At 36.7% G+C, this 16,741-nt stretch overlaps 1 protein-coding gene across 4 annotated transcripts in view; it reads right to left on the reverse strand.

Moving 5' to 3' along the window:
* col7a1l (collagen type VII alpha 1-like) overlaps window positions 1-16,741 on the reverse strand; it is an 83,838-nt gene that overhangs the window by 40,918 nt on the left and 26,179 nt on the right. For all 4 annotated transcript variants that reach the window (XM_088072527.1, XM_088072526.1, XM_088072525.1 and 1 more), the window contains exons 14-38: window positions 15,506-15,664; window positions 15,153-15,266; window positions 14,296-14,445; window positions 13,634-13,771; window positions 12,858-13,004; window positions 11,134-11,253; window positions 10,218-10,364; window positions 8,916-9,164; window positions 8,640-8,779; window positions 7,488-7,611; window positions 6,748-6,891; window positions 6,405-6,592; window positions 5,531-5,611; window positions 4,738-4,755; window positions 4,616-4,642; window positions 4,364-4,429; window positions 3,310-3,390; window positions 3,181-3,207; window positions 1,884-1,928; window positions 1,643-1,717; window positions 1,461-1,556; window positions 1,222-1,248; window positions 959-1,012; window positions 733-804; window positions 570-629 (exon numbers count right to left, since the gene is read on the reverse strand). In XM_088072527.1, the coding sequence (XP_087928653.1) occupies window positions 570-629; window positions 733-804; window positions 959-1,012; window positions 1,222-1,248; window positions 1,461-1,556; window positions 1,643-1,717; window positions 1,884-1,928; window positions 3,181-3,207; window positions 3,310-3,390; window positions 4,364-4,429; window positions 4,616-4,642; window positions 4,738-4,755; window positions 5,531-5,611; window positions 6,405-6,592; window positions 6,748-6,891; window positions 7,488-7,611; window positions 8,640-8,779; window positions 8,916-9,164; window positions 10,218-10,364; window positions 11,134-11,253; window positions 12,858-13,004; window positions 13,634-13,771; window positions 14,296-14,445; window positions 15,153-15,266; window positions 15,506-15,664 (2,549 nt within the window). The remainder of the gene's footprint in view (window positions 1-569; window positions 630-732; window positions 805-958; window positions 1,013-1,221; window positions 1,249-1,460; window positions 1,557-1,642; window positions 1,718-1,883; window positions 1,929-3,180; window positions 3,208-3,309; window positions 3,391-4,363; window positions 4,430-4,615; window positions 4,643-4,737; window positions 4,756-5,530; window positions 5,612-6,404; window positions 6,593-6,747; window positions 6,892-7,487; window positions 7,612-8,639; window positions 8,780-8,915; window positions 9,165-10,217; window positions 10,365-11,133; window positions 11,254-12,857; window positions 13,005-13,633; window positions 13,772-14,295; window positions 14,446-15,152; window positions 15,267-15,505; window positions 15,665-16,741) is intronic.

Consider the following 16,741-nt stretch of genomic DNA (forward strand, 5'->3'; position numbering starts at 1 on the left):
GTCCTTTTTTTTCTAACATGCCTCCACATTAAAAAAAGAAAACAAAAATGCAGAAAATTCTTGATGAACTAAAGTCAAAAGAGATTGGGTTTAACAACACCAAAACTATATCAAAACATCTGTTTACTTACTCTCACACAACTTGTGCAAGTCTCATTTATCCAGCTGTATGCTCAGTGCTTCCCAAACACATGCATTGTTTCCTTCCTTGCCATCTACATCTTACATTACATTTTCAGCATAAACAGTCTCAAACAGAGGCAAATACAATTTCTGGGCAGGAATGTGCAAGTACTGAGCATACAACTGGATGTAAGACTTGGATTATACAGCAGGAGTTGTGTGACAGTTTGTAAACAGATGTTTAGATAAAGTTTTGCTGTTGTTAAATTGGATCCCTATGACTCAAATTTATCAAGAATTTTCTCTGTTTTTGGATTTTGTTGTTCACCAGAGGCATGCGAGAAAACAAAGTTTTCTTTACAAATTCAAAATAGCATAAGGTGAATAAATTATATACAAATAATTATTTTGTGGGTGAAGTATTCCTTTAAGCTATTGCAATGTACCTTCTGTCCAGGCTCTCCACGAGGACCTTGAATACCCTGTATGCCGATTCCTTCTGCACCCTGCAAAACAAGAATATTTTAGGCCAGTTACTCAATCTTAAATGTATGTATTTTTGGTGGACTAGTTTAAATCATGTGTTCGTTTATTTCTAAAAACACTTACCTTCTCTCCTTTCTGACCAGGTAATCCTGGCACCCCATCAATGCCTATGGGACCAGGCAAACCTGCAATACCCTACAGTAGTTTGCATGTGTGTGTATGTTATGTGTGAAAGCAAAATAAAAAAAGAGAGGAAAGACACTTTCAAAAGGCAACTTGAATTTATCTTTCAATTGTGTTATGCAATGATGTTTGCAATTTCTTATAATGTTCTCAACAATGCGCTCACATCTATTCCTGACTCTCCTTTGTCTCCTTTCACACCCGGCTTCCCACGTAAACCCTTTCAAAAATAATGGAAGCATAATCAGATGAAAATGAAACAATGCATTTTTCATAAATGGTTATATCTGATTCTGAGGCATTAAAAATAAGGCTCAATATGCAAGTAGACACAATTTATGATGCATGATATTCATGCAGCCAATAATTTTTTCCTGTGCAACCTTTTAAAAAGACTAATAAAGGAATGCAAAACAGCTTCATACTCACTTTGGCTCCTACTTCACCAGGATCTCCCTACAAAGTGCATGCAATAAAAACAACTCCGTTTAAGCTTTTCAATGACACTCCATACTACATAAGTATTTGGTTGGTCTGATATTACATGATGCAATATGATACCATGAAATACCATAAAACCATCATTGCAATATGGCGTTATGGCCCAAAAATGATCATAATATGTGGCTTTTCTTTTAATGTTCAATTTTAGACTTAATCCACCTTACCTTGACAGATAGTCCTGATGACCCTGGTGGTCCTGGTTGGCCAGGTAGGCCGGGAGCTCCATTGACCCCTGGTACACCAGGAGGCCCCTGGGGACCCTGTAACATGTGGATGGATAATATTTGAGTTGTCCTGAAGTTCACAATTTGAAAAAGTCAAAAACAGTATTCTTTTGAGGACTCACTGAAGATCCTGGCTCTCCTTTTCTTCCAGGAACAAAATTTGCATCTGTGCCAGCGATGACATATCCTGGCTCTCCCTAATTGGAAACACACAAAAAACATGGATATCTGGATACACAACAGAGCAAATTTCATACTTTCGTTGTTGTTGTATCACTCAGATCCCATTTACAAATAAAGGTAAACACAGTAGTCATTTAGGCAGAAAGCAGTCTGTCATAATTAAATGTACGTTATACTTACTCTCTCTCCTCTCTGTCCTTTTGGACCAGTGAGTCCAGGTGGACCCTGTCATGGAAAAAAATAAGAGTGATTATTATCTGAATTTTAATAAACAATTGTGAACAAGTCATATTATGATAGAAGCAGAGAAATTAAAAAAGTTTTATGGTTGGTGTACAATATGTGCAAAGGCGCAAACTCAAACCATCAATACTTGACTGAAATTAATAACAAAATAACTGGGAAATGAGAAAATTCATCACACCAGTGAAACTGACTATACTACCATATTATATAGGTGCCAGAAAAAGATTAAGTATGTCCCAATAGGTATGTCAGATGCAGTATGCCAAAAATATCAGGATGTTCTGCAACATCTGGTCGGATTTTACTGCATGCAAGCTAGCATGCTTTTCTTGCTTTTCTGACCCACAAATCCCTGAACAAGAGATAATACATCACATCGACTGAGCCGCAAATACAGAAACCGCAGTGATCGGTGACAGCATTCAAGTGACTGATGACTAATCCAATAGTTATATATTATTATTATATATTGTACTATATATAATAATATATATTCATATATTTATTAGTAATGTAAAATGTTTGAATCGATAATGTAGAAAGTTATAGCTCCAGGTTGATCTCCATCTCTGATAAGTTTGGTGAATGGTGTCCTCTTTGATCTCCATGGTAACAGGTTTATGAGCAAGAGGGTTAAGGTGCAGGAAGCATTGCTTTGCAGAAGTAGTCTGTCCTGATTGTGTGCATACTGCATGCAAAAATACATACTATGCAACTCAAAACGCAGCCTGAATAAATCTGATCCTAACATTCCAGACCAATGCTTTTAGTGCAATACACACCACGACACTTTGTATTATTGTTTGTAGCCATGTGTTGAGATGTGTTTTGTTTCTTAGATGACCTCATCCCCAGGGCCTTTCAGTCCTCAACTGTGCTTTATGTGCATGCTTCCAGACAGTTTCACCCTGCCTAGGATGGAGAAAGGGAAGGTTGACCTGTTCATTACAGGTGAGGCATCCGATTGCACTCTGCTGAAAGAATGTGAGCTGCCTCTCTGAAGGCAGGTGGCTGAAAGATTTAACAGCAGGTTTGTCTCTTAAAAACTGACCTATATGGTGAGAAACAAAACTCATTATATTATATATATATATATATATATATATATATATATATTATATTAATATATTATTAAGTCTACAGTGGAAAGGCAAAGGAAACAGGTGAAACATGCAGGGCCGCAGTCAAAAAAAAGAAAAAAGTTTTGTTTCTTTTTTTTGTAATGTCTTACCATTTCACCTGATATGCCTTGAGGTCCCTGGAAAAAAACAAAGCAAATATAATTTTTCAGACTCAGACTTATTTAAAAAGAACTTTAACTAGGTCAGTGTAAGGTTTTGATTTTTCTGAATTAAGTTACCCGCTGGCCGGGAGAACCTGGTGGTCCAGTTCTCCCTGGTCGTCCTGGCAACCCAGGTACACCATCTGTTGCAGGAGGCCCCTGTATATTAAAACATTATGGTCTGTGCTGGAAAATAGAATAGACATACACAGCAAAGCCACGCTCGCCCGTACAGTCACAGCAGGACTGTGAGATCGGATACAGGTAAAATGAAATAATGGACCTACTGGGTACAGAGCAGTTGCGTTAACATTTACTAATTCAAGGAATGAATTACAGTTAATAGGTTGCAGGTTGCCTCTTATTTTATCCTTTCTTAAGACCACCTGTATACATGAAAACTAAACGTTTCAACTGTGAACTCCTATTTAATTAACTGGGTTTACAATGTGCAATGTTTTGATAATTGTTGTTGATTTATTCTGTTTTATATATAGCATAATATAATACAGCACGAAAATATACTTGAAGTAAATGTCACTTGTACTATAGTTGCATTTTATTAAAATGTGCGTTAAGAAAATGGAAATCATGCAGTAAATGTGAAATGTGAACCAAAAAAAAACCCCTCAACACTGAAATACAGTTATTTTGAACTCAAGCTCTTGATTGGCCTGTTTGACAATAAGTGCACTAATTGAAAAACATTTTGTGTGATGTACTGTAGCCCTCTACAATTAATGCTGAATAATGGTGATGTACTAGCCAAGTCCCCCATGATTTGCAATTACAACTACTGCTCATCAATGAAACCACTATAGTAGAAACTATATCAAATTGTAGTAGTTACAGTGTACAATATCCATATTTTTATTATTTTTTGCATTGACTGTAGTAAAAAAAAAAAATCAACAGCTCTTTTCTGTCTTTTCTTGAATGGCTTACTTTTGCATATGACAAATGTATTAAAGAAAGTATAACAGATACAGGGAGAAGAAATCTTAACAAACGATTATCAATAATAATGACTGCAGTGGTGGTAGAGTGTAAAGCTGTGTGTGTGTGTGTGTGTGTGTGTGTGTGTGTGTGTGTGTGTGTGTGTGTGTGTGTGTGTATATATGTTGATTCTTACCCTTTCTCCCTTCTCTCCTTTGACAGATGTAAAAGGATCAAACTGTCCAGGGCTTTGCCTAAATTTCTACAGAACAAAACAAAGACTACAAGTTATTCTGAAAGTTAAATTAGAAATAAAAATAAAGTTGAATTAATAGCAGTGAGGGTTCATTAATGCAGTGTATAACGTTTGGAAACATCTTAGTTTCAACAAATTATAATCACCTTACAGGTGCCATAATGTCGAGGAAAAAAAAATCTTAAAACATACCAGACCTCCAATACCAGAGCCATCTCCCTAAAAGAAAGAACAAGAATACAGAAAATAAATAACACTGCTTTTGCTTACATTTCTGCGTCAATTTAATGTTTAATGCATTTCAGTTAACTCACCTTTTCCCCTTTCTGGCCCTGAATAAACAAATAAATGATATGATTATTAGGTAATGATTGATAAAGAGAAGATCTTATTAACTAAATCACTGCAAATGTGAGAAGTTCAAATGAATGTCCACACTTGTCTGTGAAATTTAAAACAGGATGCATATAAAGAAACGACACATAGTGAGGCTGTTGAATCCCTGATTAATATTTCTTTGTGTATTTATGCTGAATTGTCTTGTGAAGATTTGTAATCTCTAACATGTTTGGTTGCACTATGGCTGATATGATGACCACAACATGAAGAAAATGACAGAGGGAGGAGAAGCAGGATTTTGTTTCTCAACCCTTTGAAACCCGAGCAAACTGGCTTGATTTCTTTCAAAAACATGGAAGACGGCAATGAGCAATGAGAGAAGAAATGACCCAAAAATTAGCAAGAAATTAGTAAACGGTAGAAGAAAATAATCCCTGAAAATGTGAAAATTAAATAAATAAATAAAATTTAAAAAACAAAATACATCAAAGAAAAGTGCATACAAAATATATTAATTGTGTGTAACGTGTTTTAAATATGTGATTATGATAATTCTAAATATTTTTAGAAAATAATTTTCTAAGTCAACTAATTTCTTGCAATTTGTGGAACCTTAACAAGCTGCTCATTGCCTCTTTCCCTATGTGTTTTCAAAGTAATTGCACCAATTTGCTCAAAGTTCAAAGGTTTAATTACTTCTGATTTGCATCTAAAAAGCAGCAGAAGAAAACTAATGTCACCCCAAGTTTCAAAGGGTTAAGTACCCACCTTCACACACTGGGAGGAGCAAGGACCCTGAGGCTTAAGCAGCTCCCCTGGGTCTTCAGTTGGGGTGTCCAACTGAGCAGACTAAAAATGGACACAGGGAAAAAGGAATTCATTACAGACCGTTCAAAGACATCATGGACCTTTGAAGTAATATGATGTTACGTGGCAGAGATGGCTGCGTAATGTGACTGCAGTCACATCACCACACAAGTGAAAATGAAGTCAAAACCACTGGAGTGTTTCTTCCTACAGGGTCTTTGTGAATCAATTAAAAAAGTGATAAAACCTGCAGTGTGAAACTTGTGTCTACCCCCTCTGGCAGTGAGAGTAATTAAACAAACACCGTCTATGTGTCCTTGTGACGTATGCCTGCAGGTAAGCTCGCCACATCTCCCCTGCCCCTAGGAGAACTCTCTCTTCGAGTCTAAGGACAAGCAAATAAGGACAAGTTTCGGGAGCCTCCACTCCAAAAGTGATTTTCGGACACTAAGGAATTTCCGCATTTCCACATTGTTTTGGTTCAATGGTGATTGAAAATCAGCTAAATGTGCCTTTAATCAGCCTGAATATCCGCCTGTTTTGCTTGAATATAAGTCCAGCACTCAATCTTTAAATTTACACTGATCTTACATGTGGTTTGGGCAACATCTCCAACACTTAATCATGTGCGTCTTAAGTAATGAGGACTAATCAATCACAAGTCAATCACCTAAAACACATTTGTACTAGTTGTTTGACTTAATTGCATGCATGTTACTAAGAGTTTAAAAAAGTCTTTTCAACAAGTGTGACTGAACTTCAGCATAACTCTGTGAAATAACAAAGGCAGAAAACAACAAGGCAGACATTAGCTCTTCCTTTGTTTGTGTCTTGCCTCGTCATTTAGTTTGAACTCGGAGAGGAGCTCCTCACTACAAATGGTATTGATGAATTCTCTCTCTATGGAAGGGAAGTCATCAAAGGTTGGTGCATAGAAGATGTTTTTGTAGCTGGTGGGTGCTGCTATCTTATTCAGCTCTTCCATGTCTGCATTATAAACTCCAACTGCCAGGACACTCACACCTAGAGAGAAACAGATTCAAAACATGATAATCTAGGCAAAAACTAAAGAAAAATATGATATTGCTTTCCTATATACTGTACATGTTGACAAGTTTTGCTACAGTCAAACACATTAGCAACACCAGTTTAGACACTTCACAATAACTTTAACTGACCCAGAGCGCGTGCGATTCTGGAAGGTGGCACCACATTATCCTGGGCCCTGCCATCCGTGATCAGAACCAGGACATGGGCCACATCCTGCCTCATCCCCAGAGACTCCTGGAACAGTTCCTGCAGAACGTAGCTGATACCTTTTCCTGAGGGTACACAAAAGTATTAAAAGCAAATAATAAGTAATTTTAAGATGATAAATGCTGGACATGAATATGATTATGTAAATACTTGAAGGCATTCTTTGAGTCAAATTTAATGGCCACCCATAAAACTTTCAAATGCTTTCTAAAATCCAAGCTAAACAGGATGATTTAAAAATTGATTTCAAAAATATCTTCCATTAACAAATATGACTTTGAAAAATAGTTAATAAGATAACTTTTTATATTTTATAAAATGTTCACTTTTAAGTTTTGTGAACTCTGTTTAACCTAAAACTGTCTTTTATTGTTCAGACCTGTAATTGTTGACATCTTTAGTGAGTCTGTAATGCTTCCTGAAACTTTTTTGAAAATTTGCCTGATTAGGATTATCTCACATGGTACACGCTTTGTCAGCAGTCAGTACTAAATACATCTATATAATGGCAAGACCAAGACTAGCATCTTTTATATCCAGCAGCATGACAGCTGTTGGAGGCTGTTACATCAACAGCAGGACCTGTACAGTATCATAGAATGATCTGCCATCTAATAACAGGTGGTTAATTAATGACCACATTTGTGTGGGTGTCACTGACCTGTTTTGGTGTTGCCACCTCCATAACGCAGCGCTCTCAGCGCCCTGAGCACAGAGTTTCTGTCTTTGAAGTCACTTAGGCGGAATTCAATGCGGGGCTCATCGCTGTAATGAACCACAGCTACCTGAGAGAAAATACACATCATCATCATAAAATCTTCATCTTGAATGTGGTTTATGTGGTTTGGTGAGGTGAAGCTATAATTCTAAACTGGATCAAAATCAATACTCCAAACGCACACAAATTGATAAAAATGTGTTTTGCACGTTTACAGGTAGGTGTTTCGTCTTTGGCTGCCACTCTTTACTGCAAGCCATGTGGCAGTGTGCCTTGTTTATCCTTTCTGCCAATGTTTGAGCCCAATTCTGCCTGCTCTGTGAAAGAATTGCACATTATGCTCCTGCTAATGATAATGGCTTGCACAGGAGACTCACTGGAGCAGTTTGCTAACTTGTAGCAGCTATTATCATTTAAAATCCAGTCGAGTTTGTAATTGTCTTACCACACTAAACAAACTTGTGGCCATAGAGGCACATAGTGACCAGAATAAGCTGGAACACAAGGAGAGTTTTCCCTTTTTTATTTTAATACCTCAAGTGAACTACGATGTCAGGCCATAGGGGAGGAGGGCAGGGTTGTGGGAGGTGGTCTCAAAATAAAATTTATGATCAAAGCTGAGATGGGGGTTGGACCACTTTGAATCTGCATATGTACTTTATTTGTGTGTGTAACTGTGATATTTCGATGTATGTATATGTATATATGTCGATGTGTGCATTTACTTTTTGAATTTATTTTCTTTCTAGTTTAATTAGTTGTGATTTAATCATGTTTATATGCGTTGACTTGTACATAGCACACCATTCTTTTTATTTTGGGTTTTATCCTGAATATGTAGATATATGTATCATTTACTTGATGTACGTATTTATTTTTGTTTGCTAATTTTGATTGATTTAAAGTCAATATATGAATGGATTCCAACATACATAATATTTATGTGACTGCATAACTGAATGGATGAGCTTTGTAAATCTAATTTCTAATATGGCACTTTCAGATGAATTGTTTCCCTTCAAATTGAATGGAAAGAAATATGGAAAAAACAATAAAAACTTGGTCACAAAAAACAAAGTTTTTAGTGAGACCAACCTGCGTGCCCTGAGGACCAATGACAGGGAAGTAAGTGGCCACTCGGAATATGAAGTCTTTCATCTTGATGAAGTTGTTAGCTCCGATGCTGGAGGACTCATCCACTAAGAATACTATGTCTGCTTTGGCCTTACCACACACTGACAAAACACAACAACACAAAATCAAAACATATTCACCATTTAATGTGTGTAATTAGGCAATTCTATGATTGATCATGTAGAAACTGTACATAACATAACATTGAAGCAATATCTATTTATAAATAAAACATACCTGGTCTTGGTGGAGCCGTTGTCTCGGCACTCACTGTTGTCAATTTAAAGGGGGTGACTTCTGCTGTTTTGGCTCCAGTGATACTTGGCTGGCCTGGAGGTTTCTTGGTTGTTATGGATTTAGTTGGTGGCAATGCAATGGGGTGCCGGGTGGTCCTGATGGCTGTTTGAGTGATGGAGGCAGTTGTTATATGAGGGCCAACTGTGGTTGGCACAGACTGGACCGTTATCGGCGGACGATCCGGTCCCACTGAAATGCACAGAGACATAACTGATTAAAAAACCTAAATCAAGCTCTAAAGGTCTCAGGAGGGAAACACAGTAATTGCCGCAGTAACAAATGGGATACAGTAAAGGGAAATAAAGATTTTAAGGAGTAATTCTGGGCTGAATCACACAGGGTATAAAACCGCCGGTGCACTACTCTCAGTGGGTTTAAACTGTTCCGTTGCAGGAAAACATCATTGGCTTTGTTAAATCAAACGCAATGAACCAGACCGAGAGTCATGAGCTGCAACATATCTGTCAAAAATTGTTAATTAATTAACCCCTTGAAACCTGAGCCAATTGGTTTGGTTTCTTTGAAAAACATGTTAGTTTGAAAAAAAAGCAAAAACAAGAAAACTATTTTAAATAAACAAAAAAAAGAAAAGTAAAAAACAAACAAAAAAAACCCAAAGAAACCCCCCTCCTACACTCAGCCAGTCTTTACAAGGTCATGTATTAGCAAGCTATTATTAGTTTTACCCATTGGTTTGGTTATCTATGCAACAGTTACACCTGAGAGTTAGAGGATTTAACAAAATATTTTGTAATGAGAAAAGTCTAGATAAGAACTAGTTTGTTTAGTGCAACTGATTTTTATTTTAGTTTTTAATTCGTTAGTAACTAGATCATGTTTTAAATTACAAAGAGCCAGTGTAACTTACTCGCAGGCTACAGCCCAGTCAGTGATTTCGCAGGTATTTTACCCTGATTACAGATGAACACTCATTTGTGCCATTTTACATTGGGGTCAAAATCATAGTGCAGCATTATTTTAAGTTTAAACCCAGAGAAAACTGATGCTGTTTGGTTCAGTCTGGATTTACCAAGCAGTAAGAACAGAGCAAAGAGGAGCATTTAACACAATACAACCAAGGTATTAAACTAGAATATAGTCATTATGAGCATAACATATGAGTGTAAAAATATAAATGTAAGTTTATGTCTACCATGCATTTCATAAGTATATACTAACATGCCAGATATAAATTCAGAGATGTTTCAGCGAGCTTATCAACCCATTTAAGTAATATCTTACATATTCTCTGATACACTGTGCTTATAGGGCCCTCCACTTCTCCATACAAAGGTCTGATGGTAAAAATATAGGTTCTTCCATACAGCAAATCACTGATCTTATAGGAGGTGAAACCAGGGCCCAGAGTCTCTGTTTTAGTCTCCAACACTGAAAAAAACACACAAAGAAGAAGTTATTGTAGCAGAGTAATCATTTCAGTTGATTTAGTTTCCAGGAAGAACATGCCTCCCTATTGAAATATATTTTAGTCTACAGTGATGAATGGAATCAGTGAGTAAAAGGGGTAATCAATATGTCATCATACAGCGACGTGGAATACGAGTGATTTAATGAAAGGTCATACTGCAGTAAGTTGTGGTTCAGAGGGAACAGATGGACAAATAATGATGCAGCGTCTTGACATTTCTTGAGAAAGGTCATGTCATGGATTCAAAAGTGGACACAACACAGCAATGTTATTATATCAACCCTGCACAGTACTGTGGCTCAATTATATCAGATTATTATTAATATCACATCCACTTCCTGTCAAAGAACAAGTGTGCTTGTAAAACATGTACTATTAAACATGAATAGTAGTGTGAGAATGTTTTCTTAATATTTCCCCTTTCAACAAAAGAGTGCTTAAGCTGAGACTCAATACACAATGCAATAACTTGTGTCATTCCACATTTCCACTTCAATCCCTGAAGGACCCTTAAAACATATAATAAACACAGGAAAGTCATATTGTACTTACAGTTTTTGAAGCAAACCCACTTTTTCCACAAAACAGGACTCATGACAGGGCTCAATGCGCAATGCAATAAAATTTGCATGGTATCAGAAATAACATCTTTTGGGCTCACTTCACTTTTTGAATGAAAATTGCATGAATGTTAACATGTTACTGAACTTAGGGTGAACATTTTCTGACCTGAGATGTGCCTCCAGGAAAGAAGGTATCCAGAAACACCAGCCACACGTGTCCAGTTCAGAACAGTGCTGCTGTCTGTTGTGTTCAGAGCAGCAAAGTCATTCACTTTTGGAAGATCCACTGAAACAGAACGAAACACAAGAATAATAAACTAACAGACAAAAGAACTAGGGCTAGGGCAATATTTGATGGATTTTTCTCAGTCATACAGTGACTTGAACTAATCTGTATCATTTTTATGAAAGAGAACAAAAGGCCAGAGATTGCTGTGATCCAAAAAAATGACTGCAGCTCTTCAAAACCCAACAAATGCATATAGGAATCTGACAATTACACTTACAAAGAAAATGTTTTTGATGTAGATCAGCTGCATCTGGCTAATACTTGATCTGCTGGATAAGGTAAGTATTGCCATGTCGGCTTAGGGTCACTCTAGTAGAGTGAAAACTATGGATGTTTATGCAAGGGTCCCTGAGATTGGTCTCAGTGTCCACTACATGTGTAAATACAAGTTTACAGGATGGTTAACTTTGATAATATATATATTCAAAGATCCAGTGTGTGGGTTTTAGGAGGATAAATTGGCAGAAATTATAGATATTATTATGAGTATATTTTCTTTAGTGTAAAATCACCTGAAAATGTTTTCATTTTACTCAGAATAAGCTGGTTACAGGGTTCATACAGACAAGGGTAAGCCAAATTCCAGGACTTTCAAGTACTTCCTCAAGCAATCGTTTTTATTTTTAATAATGACATTGTTCTCTCCACAACCACCTGTTGCAAGAGAACTGAGCAAATTCATAGAAGGAGCAAACATGCTACCAGAGTTTAAAATTAACTTATTATTAATTACGTGGTTATTAATATTTAGGTATTTGATTGGCAAAGAACAAAAAAGCAACCAAATCACAAAAAAAAAACATCTAACAGCTTTAACATCAACAGTTAGACACACACGACTGTTTATTAACTGCTGATGTACAGCTCAAAATGTGTGCTCAAAGGTTCTGCAAGCTAGCAAAACATCCTGGCGCCAACTATTTATAAATTGTAAAATTATAAAATTTTGTTGTCGTTTACAAACCCGTATAAGCGCTGAGCTCATACAGTATTGGAAAATTGAAATCCCAACCCTTCTTGGCTTCCTTGTTTAGGACATTTGTATTGTAAAATAATTTTTCTATTTTAAAATTGTATGATTTTCAAGGTATTCCAGGACCCTAACTTCTAAGTGTCGAAATCAAGGACCTCAAACACCTCAAGCACCTTGTATGAACCCTGTGTTTATATCAATGCAGGTAGCAGGTCCTCGTTCATAGAGTCCACCAGATAACACCGGCATGTTTGTACAGTAGCCCAGAATGGACAAAACAAACACTGGCTCTGGAAAGGGATATTTACAATTTTACTAATTTTAATCACAGGTTCCATTTGTTTTTGGATAATTCGGCTACTGGGAAAAATTCACTTAACAATGAATACTGAAGGAATCCTAACCTGGAGTTCACTCTTGGCACAAGCGAGAAGTTTCAGCTGGCTGCAATCTACATGGTGCCTACTTTCTACTACTTTCACAACTTCAAAGAAAGAGTAATCACTTCGATGTGAAATACCGTGGACACATTTATACTATCAATTTGTGTTATGTATATCGTTCTGAAATCTCTGATTGATGGCACATCTCATACTGTTCCTCACTGTCTTGGGCAGGCAGGACTCACAGGTGCGTGCAGTAAGCAGGACTGGACTTCCCTCCCTGTTGCCCACCATGGAGGACACCTGAATCTTATAAGCTGAGCTCTCCCGCAGCTTGTGGATGGTATATGTGGTGGAAGTAGCAGATACCACGTGCGTCTTCTCATTACCCCCTAGAGCAGAAAAATAATGAAATCCATCATTTAAAAATAATGAGAATGTGAAACAATATGGTTGTGTAAACTTTCACTTTGAAAACTCTATTGCAATAAGCAGCGGGAGTCCAAACAGTGATTTTTTTCTATGAGCTGACAACCATTTCTAATTATGTGCATTGCTATAATAACAAGTTTCTGTGATTGAAAAATATCAAAAAGTTAATAAAGTTGAATATATTGTAACTGGAAAGAGATGTATTTTTTGAAGTGCAGCTAAAGGAAGTCACTGCTGAACAACACTTTGGTAGGTACTTACTTAAATAGTTGTGAGTGTCCATTTATGAGGTTTTGGCTTTAAAAGGAATACTTAAAAAAAATAAATTTTTCATTTTTATATCAATAACTCACCCATGTTATGGTGTATTCTGCTATTAAAAAAGTCACTGTCAATTCCTGCATCCTCTACCTTTTAACTCAACCAGTTAGGACTGAATATGGAAACAATTATTTTCAGTAAACTCTTCCATAAGCGTACATCAACCTGTGTAAAATTAGGTCCATGCATGTGTCCACAGTAATGCATGCACGTACAGTGAGTGTCAGGATGTAAGCACACATGGTTGACTGTATATGTGATTCTTTACCCAGAAAGGGGATCCAGGAGATTTTGTACCCAGATGCCCCTGGTGTTTTCCTCCAGGACAGAGTGAAGGCGTTGACTCCAATGTCAACAACCTTTACCTCCTTCACTGCCTGGATTGGCTGAGAGTCTGAGACAGCAGCTGAAAAAAACCACAACATATGAACATGTCAGGTGATTTTATACCATAAAACAATGTTCTCAAAAATAATCACAGAGTGCATTAAAAACATTTTCAACATTCAAATCCAATTCAAATCAATTCCAAACATGATGTATAACAATTGATTAAAAAAAACCCAAAACAACATCATGTAATTTAGGGCAATCTAGAATCTCTGAGCTGAATGAGCTGGTGTGGCTTTATCTGCACACCCTATGATTTGTCAGTGTAACATACTTAGCAACTGGAGCTTGGAGTAACACTCTCACTTTGACAGTGATAAAATGATAGCAGCTCTGCTGACTTGTACATACATACTACAAGCGACAATGACAGGAACTGTGGTTAAAATGGGAAGACCAAAGTACATGACTTGTCATTTAAACAAAGACACCAGGAGGGTTCTGCGGCACCCAATGGGGCGCACAGCTGCACAGAGATATTTAGATTTTAAGATGAATCATAATAAATGAAAATAAACTGAAGCACTTCACTTCCTGTACCCGTGAGCTGAGATAAGGAGATTTCAGGCCCCTCTGAGTTGCCGTACACTGCACGGATAGTGATTGTGTAGGTGGACTGTGGGTTCAGGTCTTCAATACGATGAAAGAGAACACTGCGGTCCAGGTAATGGGACTGAGGGCTGCTGTCACCTGCAAGCATGCGGGTACATACACACAGATATACACAATACTCATCATCACTTATGACCCACTAGAGGTGTCCCAATTAGGGACTGACAGATTATCGGCCAGGCCAATTATGAGGGCTGATATTTGGCATTTTGCTGATTATCTGTATCAACTTTTTTTTCAATGATCACCGATAAAATGATTTAATTAAAAAGTATTAAGAAAGTGTCAGTATTGGAGGAACTTTTACTTTGTAAAACCTCAGGGAGCTATTTCATTTATTCATCTTTATTTAAAATTCTATTTGACTTCATGAAAAAAGTTGCTGGGATGTTGCTGTATATGATCTTGAATGTTTCAGTTTTGATTAAACATTTACTAAAGGCATTCAAACAAAGTTTTGTGTTAGAGTTTGTAATATTCCAAATTCTAAATATTGATAGAAAGATTATCATTTTTTATTGTAAACGCATATTGTTTTCAAAAATCAGTTATCAGTCTCGTTAACAACTAATAATCGATATCGGCCCTGAAAAACAATATTGGTTGACCCCTAAACCCAATCATCATTAACTTTTTTAATCACAAATAGAATATAAAGGCTTAAAAGGGGGCTTACAGATTGTCTGACAAGAATAAAAACAGAGTTTGTTTGAATGACCCTTGAAAACATGTAAAAAGTTCTCACGCTGTGCTAGAGCAGAGAAAAAAATGGGCGAGTATATCACCTGTGCTCCACGACAGTTTGTACTCAGTAGCCCCAACAATGGCACTCCACTCCACGTCTATGGACGTACTGGTGTAGGACGACACCTTGAAGTTTGACACGTACCCCAACGGAGCTGAGACAGAGGAACAAGTAATAATCTGTAGTAGATCTAAATATGTTAAATTGTATGCTATGCAGGATTTATGTATGGACTCATACAAAAGTAATATCTCTCAATCATTACTTATGACCTGACATGGTACTTTCTGATACACAAAAAGAACAAGAAATTACAGCAATAGGTCTATTATCAATCCAAAACCTCAGTGGTACTACAGGTGGGTTGGTAACAAATTGAAAACTGGGACTCACAAGTTCTGAAGGTAGCACTGATACCAGGCCCCACCACAGATCCAAACAGCACGTAGAGAGACAGGACATACTCGGTATCATGAGCTACATTTTTCAGCTGGTATTCTGTGGTGCTGCCGTTCAGAGCCAACTGCCTGGGACGGTCCCGACCGACAAACTCTAAAAATAATAGCAGCATTGAAAGTACAGTCACATCACTGTTTCTTGCATTTGATATTAAAATTCATTGAAATACAAGGGACCATCTCTTTGGAACAGCCCGCTCTCATCACTATAATCATCATCTACATTATTGTTATTCAAAAAACATCTGAAACGGACTCTAATTTGCAAAGAGTCATAGCACTTCATTGATTTGAAATCCATTTCACTTCATAAATACAAACTTTTTGTCATTTGTACATTTTTGTCAACTTTGTATTACTGCTTAGTCTTGAAATTTTGATCAATTATGCAATTGTGCATCTCAAACACACAAATAAAGAAATAAATAATTCTTCACTGTCTTGGTATTCCTCTCAACTGTGGCTCAGCATCAGAGCCCCTTCTCTTGAAACATCCTTCTCCTTTTCCCCCAAACAACCATGCCACCTGTCACATCACTGTTTCTGACACACTGGCAGAATGGATGTGTCCAGTGTAAAAGCAGTGGCATTTCAAAAAGCTCTTACTTGCAGTAGAAGGACCTCATTGGCATCATTTTCATTAACAAACATGTACAAGAGTCACGAGATGTATCACTAGAAGAACCAGAGGATGAGTACATTGACTCCATTTATGTACAAATTAAAAAAGATGATTGAAAAAGATATTTGCACTTCACTAATGTATTGCCATTTTATGCAACTTTATGCCTCTACTCCACAACATATCAGACATAAATATTGTACTGTCAAAAATTAGAAAAACAAACAAAAACAAAAATCTAAAAAAAAATGTTTAAGTTCTCTTTAAAAATGGCCAAAAACATTTAAAAAGGAAGAGGAGAAAATACTTTTTAAAGAAAATATGCCAGTTTGGAAGCTACATTCTCTTTAAAAATTACACAATTTAACACATATAAAAACTTAACATGGTGTTTCTAAAAAAATTAATGAGTTTTTACAAGTTCCATGACTTTTTCTAATATGACTGTTTAATTACATGACTTTCCCAGTTTCTCAATGACTGTGGGAACCATGAGAGTAAAACACTAACACGGAAATATTTAATTGCACAATGAGTGCTTTTACTTAT

This window comes from Plectropomus leopardus, chromosome 22 (assembly GCF_026936395.1).
Source record: "Plectropomus leopardus strain MGB_pleo_1.0 chromosome 22, ASM2693639v1, whole genome shotgun sequence".
Taxonomy (NCBI): domain Eukaryota; kingdom Metazoa; phylum Chordata; class Actinopteri; order Perciformes; family Serranidae; genus Plectropomus; species Plectropomus leopardus.